This window comes from Centropristis striata, chromosome 13, assembly GCF_030273125.1.
Source record: "Centropristis striata isolate RG_2023a ecotype Rhode Island chromosome 13, C.striata_1.0, whole genome shotgun sequence".
Classification (NCBI taxonomy): Eukaryota; Metazoa; Chordata; class Actinopteri; order Perciformes; family Serranidae; genus Centropristis; species Centropristis striata.
Genome location: NC_081529.1, coordinates 30,079,452 through 30,089,751, shown reverse-complemented (window position 1 = coordinate 30,089,751; position 10,300 = coordinate 30,079,452). Strand labels below are relative to the sequence as shown.

The 10,300-nt window shown below is 40.0% G+C and overlaps 1 protein-coding gene across 1 annotated transcript; it reads right to left on the bottom strand.

The window, feature by feature from the left end:
• Positions 1-1,318: 1,318 nt before the first annotated feature.
• Positions 1,319-5,318, bottom strand: LOC131983297 (transcription factor Sox-9-like). Its single transcript, XM_059348006.1, has 3 exons — positions 4,444-5,318; positions 3,875-4,122; positions 1,319-3,575 (listed from the first exon to the last, which is right to left on the bottom strand). Exons 1-3 carry the CDS (start codon positions 4,869-4,871, stop codon positions 2,773-2,775), a joined length of 1,479 nt encoding a protein of 492 aa, XP_059203989.1. The 5' UTR covers positions 4,872-5,318; the 3' UTR covers positions 1,319-2,772.
• Positions 5,319-10,300: the final 4,982 nt, after the last annotated feature.

Below are 10,300 nucleotides of genomic sequence, written 5' to 3'. Positions count from 1 at the left end.
CTTAGGCAATTTTTGAACATGCCTTTGTGACTTAAGCAAGATATGGTGACACTTTATTTTGAAGGTGTTTACATAAGAGTGACATGAGCGTGTCATAAACATGACATGGGATGTGTCATGAACACTAATGACACTTTGAAGTAATATAAATGCTAATGATACTTGTCATGTCATGTTTCTGACAGGCTTGTGTGACTCTTATGTAGACACCTTCAAAATAAAGTGTTACCATATCTTGCTTAAGCCACAAAGGCATGTTCAAAAAATTGCCTAAGTCATTTATTTCTCTTAAGTTACATCATTTACACACAGTGTTATTACTATGCCAATAGCCATCCTTTGTTACATCCATTTTGAGTGAAATGATCAATAAATGTCATATGTTACACTTTTGGTGAAGTTTTTTGTGTTTCCTGCAAAACTTGAAAAAATTAGTTAGGCGGTACATAATTACTGGATCCGTTTCCTTCATCAAAACTGTTTCATATAAATTCACCAAACTTTTGGAGAAGTTCTGCTAAGTGCTTGTAAACTTTTTTTATCCATAATTCTATCATTATCTCTTCATTTTATCCAGTTGCAAGTCTCAGTGTAATCTATTGCATGATAAGTTGAGGGAGCTTTTAAAAAACAAAACTGTCCAGTCATCACAGTGAGATGAGGTGCAGCGGTGGGTGGCAGAGAAAGGTTCAGTCGAGCTGATGTGAGGAAAGAGACGTCATCTGCGAATGTGCCTCAAATTTCAACACAAAGCTATAGTACCTGATTGTGTTTACACTGTCACTGATTTATTAAGGTCAGCTCTATTCCTATATTACTTGGCAAGTAATGAATAAACAATATTCAATGTCTAGTTTGTTTCTTTAAGCTGTCGTGTATACAGGCGGGGGGAGGGGTGTGGACATACGTCTTCTCAATAGTCCGTGGTAATAATGGACCTGTGACCTCATGGTCTGAGAAGCCAGAGGCAAAACCACTGCTCCCAGTACCACAACATTTTTTTTTGTTTAACTTCACATCAGACTAGCGATAACTTTAGCAAACTGCTGCAGCGAGGAGCCGACAAGCTGCCTCTGATTAATGCAGAAATCAGATTATCTGTGTCACATTAAAACAATCTTCTGGATTTCCGTCGTTTTCTGAGCATATGAGTTGGACGAAGACTGTTCCAAAGTGATTCATTCTCAGTAAAAAACTCCTTAATTCAGCTGGTCGTCTGCCAGTCGGATAAACCTCACTGATCTTTGTCTGACAAATACTACAGCACAGATAATAAAGTATGAAACATGCTTATAATTAATGGCACAAGACGATGACATATTTCTCAGTGTTTTGTTTTTATTGCAAACAATATAATACAAAAGATAAGCTTTTAAGACAATGCCATGTTTACCTACGGAAACTGCATTAAGGAGATGACGAGATGAGAACTAACGATACAGAATATAAAATGAGGAACACAACCTTTTTTCAAAAACAAAAAGTATCCTGTTGATTCCAGCAAATTCTTTACAAAAACAGCCGCAGCTTCCATATCCATTAATTCATTTGTTAGAAAGGAGAGGGGGGAAAAAAAAGAGAAAACTTCCAGTTTTTCTTTTTTAGAGAAAGACTCATTGTGTAATTATAAGTAATCTGTACATAACTAGATCATGAATAAAAGAAACTTTTATACGGAAACATTTACAAATGATAAATAAACAAATTTGTACCACATATGACAGCAAACTATTCCACTGAAAACTCTCAGTTAGCTGCTGCTGAATTAAAAAGATAATTGCAAATAGTTATTTTTCAAATAAAATTAATGCTAAAGAATAAATTAAGAAAAAAAAGGTTAGGAAAAAAAAAAAGGATGGGGCTGTAGGAATGATAGAAGCACGCCAGACTCAGACCTGCTGGCTGCTGAGGAGAATCAGGTCAAAGGTCACTTCCTGCATCTCCTCAAGCAGGAAGTCAGCTGTGGTTTTGACACTGCAATGCCAGTGGAAGGAGCCTCCACACTGTGGCTCCAGAGGCACCAATGGTATCAAGGCAGTACCCAGGTAAAAGCAAGCATTGCTCAGTTACATCTAGCAACACAATAAGGCCCCTAGTAGAATTACATGGCACCTGCTATAGCGTTTCAAACACAATAATTTGAGCTAAAGCAAAGAACAAGAAGTAGAATATTTGACTAATTCACTGATGACACGGTCATATCATGGCCAAAAATCCAAATCTATTTCCAACCTGCATTGCTCAGTTCTTGCATCTCATGGGAATTACAATAAAATATGTACAGTACAAAAATTCAAAGCAGAATGTAGGCTGTATAAGACGGCAGTGTCAGTAAACAGACGTTTCTTACTTCTGTACAAAAATACATTAGTGAGAAGTAAGGCCACTGAGGGTGTTTTACCCGGCTTTCCCGCTCCGTTAGATGTGTTAAACCTTCAAATTGTGACGATGAAGATGCTGATGACACTGATTATGATGAAGAGCAGAACACATACACAGTACATACTAAAATATTTATAACCAGTATGTCCTCACAGAGGATTTTTTTAAAACATTATATCTAAAAAAATATAATAATCACAATTCCAACCAATACAAAAGGCACTGTTGTGAGCCAATCCAAAGATATATTTTCAGTACTATAAAAAAAGTCCTTGTCATGTTTTTCTGTTGGCAATGAAGGGCGTGTGTCATGGCGGCGCCAATGCCACCGGGCAGAAAGAAGTCTATGCGTGAGATGGGTGTTGTACAGTCAGTGCTGAGGCCGCCTCCTCATGGCCTGGAGAGCTGCGTGTAAATGGGCTGCTGCTCCCAGTGCTGCGGACTGTGGGTCTGAGGCACGGAGGGCACCCCGGTGGTGTCGGCGATCGGGGTGTACATGGGCCTCTGGCTGGGGCTCATGTAGCTGAAGGTGGAGTACAGGCCGGAGCCTTGGCCGGCCGCGTGGCTGTAGTAGGAGTTGGCACCACTTTGGTGGTCTGAATAGTCATACTGTGCTCTTGTGATGGAGGGGTAGGAGGAGGCGCTGTAGTGCTGCAGGTTGAAGGAGCCGTAGGTGACGTGCTGTGGGGAGCCCTGCTGCTCGCTGTAGTGACTCGGGCTCAGCTGCTCTGTCTTGATCTGGGTGGTTCTCTGTTGACCCTGCTGGCCTTGCTCTCCTCCTCCACCAAGGGTGGTCAGAGAGTGCTGCTGCTGCTGTTGTTGCTGCTGCTGCTGTTGCTGCTGCTGCTGCTTGGACATCCAGGCGTGGGCATTGGCGTTGGCCACCTGGCCGACCGAGGAGCCGGTGATGCCGTAGGTGCCGGTGTAGCCGGGCTGGGCCGCTCCGGTCACCCCGGCGTGGCTGTGAGGCGGCAGGTACTGATCGAATTCGTCGACGTCAAAGCTCCCCATGTTGGAGATGACCTCGCTGCTCAGCTCGCCGATATCCACCGCGCCAAAGTCGAGTTGTCCAATGTTGAGCTGGCGGCTGGTGCCCTCCTGCATGGGGCGCCCCTCACGCTTCAGGTCAGCTTTGCTGGAGGGGAGGTCTGTCTTGGGGGTGGTTGGGGGTGTTGGTGGGCCCTGGGACTGACCTGGAACGGAGGAAAGGCAGAGTTAAAATCAAATTTACCTACATGAACTGATGATTAAGTGGAATGCCAGTTTAAATGGAAATGCAATAAGGAAGAGAAGTTTGTTGGCACTTTAGTGACAGGTGAAGCTGCATGATGGCTTATAAAACCAACTAATCATTAATTATTAACAGCTGTCTGTTCAAGGCCCTAAAGGCTTCTTGGTTTCTACAAACTGTGCCACAAAGTCAGTGTCTCTTTTGGGGAAAAATACAAAAAAAAGTATTTATTTTCTAATGTTTACTTGTTTATTTTCTTACCTGAGTGGTCTCCCGGTGAATGCACCTCGCCCATGCTGGACGCAGGAGAATCGGCCTGCTGCAGCGCCTTGAAGATCGCGTTTGGAGAGATGTGAGTTTGCTCGCCGTCCTCGGGGTCGTTCTGCCCGTTCTTGACCGATTTTCTCCGCCTTGGCTGGTATTTGTAGTCGGGGTGGTCCTTCTTATGCTGCACCCTCAAACGCTCAGCTTCTTCCACAAACGGACGCTTCTCTACTTCGTTGAGCAATCTGCAAATACCAGAGAATTGTACATTCATATTAAAAACACATTCATTTAACAACAAGAACGTGGTCAGGGTTAATATTTAGAGCAAGAGATGTGCAATTTACTGAACTATTGCATTTGTTGTTGATTTGCATTTGTTGATGTTGCATGCACATATTACAAAAACAATCAGTAATAGATAGAAATACATTTTATAATATAATTTAAATGCATTAGTCAAATAAATACCCAGACTGTTGGGCTCTATGTAAAATAGCATGCAGGTGGTGCTTTGTGCGCTGCGCACAGCGGCGCGTAAAAACGCACTGCAAAAGTGAACGTACCTCCAGAGTTTGCCCAGGGTTTTGCTGAGTTCCGCGTTGTGCAGATGCGGGTATTGATCGGCCAGCTTCCTCCGTGCAGCCTGAGCCCAGACCATGAATGCGTTCATCGGTCTCTTCACGTGGGGTTTGCTTTTACTCGAGCCGTTAACGCGCACCGGCATGGGCACCAGCGTCCAGTCGTAACCCTTCAACACCTGGGACACGGCGTCTCTGATGCACACGGGGAACTTTTCTTCTTCGCCCTCCTTCTTGTAGTCTGGACCCAAGAGGAGGTGGTGGTCGGACGGCCGGGTGTTCTCAGTGTCCGAGCCGGACCCGGACGGGCACGGCGAGCCTGCGGAGTCCTCAGACATGCTGGGGCTGGGAGCGTCAGAGTGACACTTCTCCTGTTCTTCTGTCATCTTCAGGTATGGGTCGAGGAGATTCATGCGAAAAAATTAAAGAACAGCTTCTCGCAGTAAAAAAAAAATAAAGAGGAGAAAATAGTTTTTCTTAAATCCAAGTGCTGAGCCCAAAGACTGCAGTGACAGTCTGTAAGGGCGCACAGCTTGACTGGCAAACTCGAATCCTTGTAAGTAAAAGGAAAAAAAGTCAAAAATAAAAGTTTTGACGCTCCTTCGATTTTTCACAAATTCGCAGATAAAAAAGGCAAATTGCAAGTGGTCGCTTTCTAATGCTCAGCTTTGCAACTTGTGTCTTTAGAGACAAATGTGAGTGAGAGATCTGCTCTTGGAGGATAGCTGAAGAGTCTAGAGACACAGGAGGCGAAGCCTGGATTTATGTTTGACGGCAAGGAAATGATTGGGGGAAACTTTTGGTAGGCGGAGACGTAATCTGACTCTGCTCTGAAGGACTTCTGCAGTCAACAACAGCGAGAACCCAGATCGAGTAGGAAAAAGGTGTTTTTTTTTTCTTCTTGCAATATTTGGTTTCATTTCAATTTTAAAGATTGACTGGAAATTGAAAAAGTTAACACTTAAAAGTTAAATATTACGCCCTCTGAGGAAAAAAAAGTAGGGGTAATATTCAAATCACAAAATGCTACAATAATGTGAGGCATTTTATTATGGTGATATCAAGGGAGATATACAAAAAGAACTAAATCATTTGAATTTTCCTATATTACAGACACAAAATCAGTTACGTTACAATGGGTGCAATCATTGGGCTGTTAGAAGTATAAACACTTTTGCATTCAAGTTATTTTAGTTACTTACTTGGTTGAATTTCCTTTTCTTTCTTTCTTTTTTAATGACAGACTCATGTGCATGTGTATACTTAACTTATCCCCAAAGTGACAAATCCTTTGCTTTGCCAACTCAAAGTTTAAAAATCTTTGTGTTTAACTTTATTTTCTGAGGCAGATGTTTTAGATATTTATGCGTTTAGTGGATTTAGAAATAAAATTACTTGGAAACTGAAAATCTTATTCTGTTTTCACTGGAATAAACATTCACGTTTAAGTGTCTAAATAGATGTTGGCAGTTGTGTTTGTTGCACAGAGACAGTTGAGTGAGTCGGTTGATCCGCATCCCTCAGCCTGCTCTCCGCTCTGCGCAGTGACCACACGGACCAATAGGGGGAGACAGCAGTCCAGAAACTTGAGAGGAAGCCTCGCCACTGTTCAGGAGCTCCAGTCATTAAAACAAAATGAGAGAGGGATACAAAACATATTTCAGAATTGAAGTTCCCGCTCAAAATTAATATTTTAGGCCTTCCAATTTCCCACTTGACAGTTTATTTGTGATAAACCAGATTACAAAACAAACAAAAAATGTAATAAAAAAAAAAAAGTTTCTCATGATGGAAAATTAAGGGACATGCTAATAATCTCTCACTTTATGCATAATGTCTTTACATAAACGGACTGTTTTATCTTATTTAAGCTATTTTTTTTTATTTTTTTTATAAAGGTTAAAGATGAATCTTTTGATTAATGATTTAATGGACTGGTGATGTTATGATTATTTATGGTTTGTAACCGAGTATGCAGGGTGCAATTTTAAAATCGCTTGCTATGAATATATGCGAATAATAATAAAAATGATAGTGATTTTAATAGTAATAATGATGATATTGACGACGTTAAGAATAATATAGCTACAAGTGCATAAACATATTAAATGTGATGTATTTATTATTAGAAATTAAGTTTCTTCAGTGAACGCAAACAGTTTTAAATGTAAACTCTGTGGAAAAAAGTGGATCAAAACAAACGTGTAGCAACACTAAGATCTACTTTGCTGGATTTGCTCCAACACTTGTTTTCGGTGCACAAAGGACACTTTGTTGAGAGAGTTCAGTCACTATAATCCATGTATTCAATTTTAGAAACCAAATCCGAGTGAGTCGACATATAGTCATGAAAAGATTGAAAGTTTTCTATTTTTATCACAACATTATGATTTAGGTAATATATTTTTTTTAATGCAGCGTTTTTCTAAGTTACGTAAATATGTAATCAGTAGGAATATCAAGACGCTCACGAATTGCTTAGAAATAGGCCAAGAAAACATTTATCATATAATTATTTTTTTTCATAAAGTAGGCTGCTAGTAAAGTGAATCTGGTCAAATGAATTACCTTATTAAGTCTATATTAATCTTAGAAAAATATTTTTTTTACATACCATTAAAACTGTAAGGCAACGCTGATGAAGTACGTTTCAAAAACATTCCAAATAATTAATAAAAAATAAAAAAAAATTCTAAATATTTTTGTTAACATGAGTCAGATTTTTATCTTTTTTTCTGTTGTAGAATGTATTTGTTCAGTGATTGTCTTTGTCAGTAGGTTTTGCCTTTCATTGCTAAAAATAAACATTTAGCCCTGAATATCATCTTTCTCTTTAAAGCGTGCAGTGGTTCAAGGTTTCCTGTTAAAACATTCAGTCTGTCTTGACCCTGACATTTTCATTAAAACCAGTCCAATATTCCTGTCACATGTACCTGATATTTCTGCCCCTTGTCTCATTGGTTGACTGGAGGCTGAGGCAGACGGGTTCCCCTGCATATCACTATATAACATTCACTTTAGTAATGTTGTTTTTTTCCAAAGTTCATGTTGGTGAGAAACCGAGTGGATTGGAAAAACTAAGGAGCTGTTTTTGTTTCATGGGCAGTTAATAGGTATAATTATGTTGATTCTGTAACACTTCAAAGTAACCTGATTCTCTGTACTTGGGCTGAAATCCTTGATCCATTTCCCTCAATAAAGTGCAACTTCTAAGATGTCTCTCAGGGTTGCAGCTCACGTCACATTGCAATACTAGCAGTCAAATGATACTCTTAATTTTTTTTTAAAGTACAAAACAAAATACTATGTCTCATTAGAGGGTGAATATTTACTGTAAGTAAATATAACTAAGTTCATCGTAAACTTCGTAAACATCGTAAAAAAATACAGCGAGTGGATTTTATACTGAAAATTTAAATGTAAATATTATCAAAAATTGAAATTTTGACTGAAAAGTCCCTTTATTTTTAGGGTTATTGTGACCTTGTGACATTATGGTTTTTCTCCTTTAATTTTACATAAAAATGTGTGTTTTCTACTGTTTAAAAGTTGTTGATTTTGTGTAATTGAAAGCGTATACTACGGTGATATTCATTTTTTAATTTAACGTCCTATTTCTGATGCAATTTGACAGTGTTTTACTGTAATTTCTACAAACATTTTTTACAGTGTAAGATGTACTTTTCAGGTTTTGAGCTGCCATTTGAGATTGCTGAGCTTGAGAGGTGACTGGTCTCTACATGCAGAGGAGGAAACCCAGTGATGGCTAACACCGAGGCATCAGAGGTGTGGTTGGGCATGTTCGCGCCCCCACAGTGCTGACTGCACAGGGTTTGAGGTGCCCTGCAGACTGACTTACGGTCGATCACAGTAGGGGGGGGGTGCAGATCCTCAGGGGCCAAGCTTACATGGAATACCCGCCTGCAGGCCGAGCAGGTCTTGGGAAACTTCTCAGCTTGACTTCGAGCCATGGCGTCAAAATTTTGAGGCAAACACTGAGGGTAAACTGCCAAATCATGTCTTCCACCTCTCCTAGCTCTCTCAGATTCCACTGCAAATGTTTGAGCACACCGCCCCTCTTTTAAAAAAAAAAAAAACTTTTCGTGTCAAATGTGTGTGGCTGTGTTAGTAGTTGTTGCCTTTGAGAGTGTTTGTCACAAACAATTGAATCAAAAAAGGAATAAAATGTGCTATTTATTCTTTTTTAACTTTTTATTTCTTTCATTAAAGGAAGGGTTTGATTAAGTGCACTGGGCAAATAATTCAAAGAGCTTCAACCAAACAATAGTTAGCTAAAATGTTGATATGATCATCATGGAAACCTTTAGAAGCATTCATTAGGCCTTCTGGGAATGATAGAATAAGAATAGAACAGACATTCCCATTCAGATCAAGAAAGAAGGATGGTCAGACTGGTTACAGAACTGGTTTTCTGTAACCAGCAAGTAAGCTAACTAACTAAATAGCATGTTATTCACTAGTAGCTAGCTAGCTTGCTAATTCCAACATGCTTTAATGCTACAGTGGTATAGCTGCCATCCGCAAGATATTGAACCCTTTCTTTTAATAATCTGCCATTAAACCAATGAAGAATTACAATATTTCACTGAGTGACAAATAGTGTGGCAGAGGTAGAGGAGGCAGAGGTGGCTTCAACTGACATAACACCTGTCTGAGACTTTCCGCAACTAGTGCCAACTGTCCTAGACATGGCAGAAGACTGCAAGAGGGAGATCTGAGAAAATCCTGTCTGCAAACCATCTGAACTTTCCCTCCGGCTGCTTCCACTGCACTGCAAAAAACTATTTTTGGCCTAAAACAGTGAATTAAGTTGGTCAAACTTGGAAATATCAATGAATGATATTTAGGGCAATAAAGTAAGTTAGCACAACAAAGGAAGCCAGTTGTATGCTCAAAAACAACTTGGTGAGTTGTTGTTACTTATATGTTTAAGTTGGGTTCAAAACAAGGGACAATAGTTCTGCTAACTCTTCATTTCTTTGTCGTGAAATGCGGGAAAGCCAACTTTCCGAGTTGAGACACTGCACTCGAAGTCTCATTGTGGCTGTGCTGTGCTGCCTTGAGCTGGAGTCCACACAGGTAAGCAACCCTTATCATGTTTCAACTTACAGTTGAGTTGACAAAAATCAGAATTCAAAGTTGAGCAAACTCAAAAGCAAAACTTAAAATATTTAGTTTACTTGTCCAACTTAAAATTTTATCGAAGTTTGTTGCCCTGAAATTTTGAGTTCACCCAACTTTTCTTTTTTTGCAGTGTGTTGGTGTCTGGTTGAGATGGCTTGTTCATTCTTGAAAAGTTCCAATCCAGTTTGGTTGCAGGACTGCACCCTTGCCCACTGTCAGCTAATGTCTTGTGGGGAAGGACGCGCTCCCCCAGGTGTTTGCATAGCCAGATCAGAGCACTCTGGCCACGGGCAACTGTTGACACATTTCGCAAAGGGTAAAGTTTGAACAGGACTTATCAAGGCCCTGACACCCTCAGAAGGATGGGCTTATATTCCCTGCTCTGACTCTCTCACACCTTCATGATATCCCACGCAGAACCACAACAGCTCCCAGTGACTCCACCAGTAAGACTGAGGGCTGGAGGCATGCAGACATTTGGAAATTGCAGCTTTCTTCTAAATAAACACGACACATTTTGAGATCACATATATTAAGATTGATTCAAGATTGATGCATACTTTGCACATATTAAAAAAAGAGGTAACGCTTTATATTAAGGTCCTTCTAATAACCATTAATTAACAAGTAATAAGACCCTTGTAAGTCCTTACAAGATGCTTATTAACATTATTGTGTGTTTATAAGCTTATATAAG

What these genes read in the sequence shown, in the direction of transcription:
- LOC131983297 (XM_059348006.1), bottom strand. Translation starts at nt 4,871, where the DNA reads ATGAATCTCCTCGACCCATACCTGAAGATGACAGAAGAACAGGAGAAG. An exon ending in ACCCTGGGCAAACTCTGGAG is followed by an intron (nt 4,123 to 4,443) that starts GTACGTTCACTT and finishes TGGTATTTGCAG; the next exon opens with ATTGCTCAACGAAGTAGAGA. An exon ending in TTCACCGGGAGACCACTCAG is followed by an intron (nt 3,576 to 3,874) that starts GTAAGAAAATAA and finishes CCTCCGTTCCAG; the next exon opens with GTCAGTCCCAGGGCCCACCA.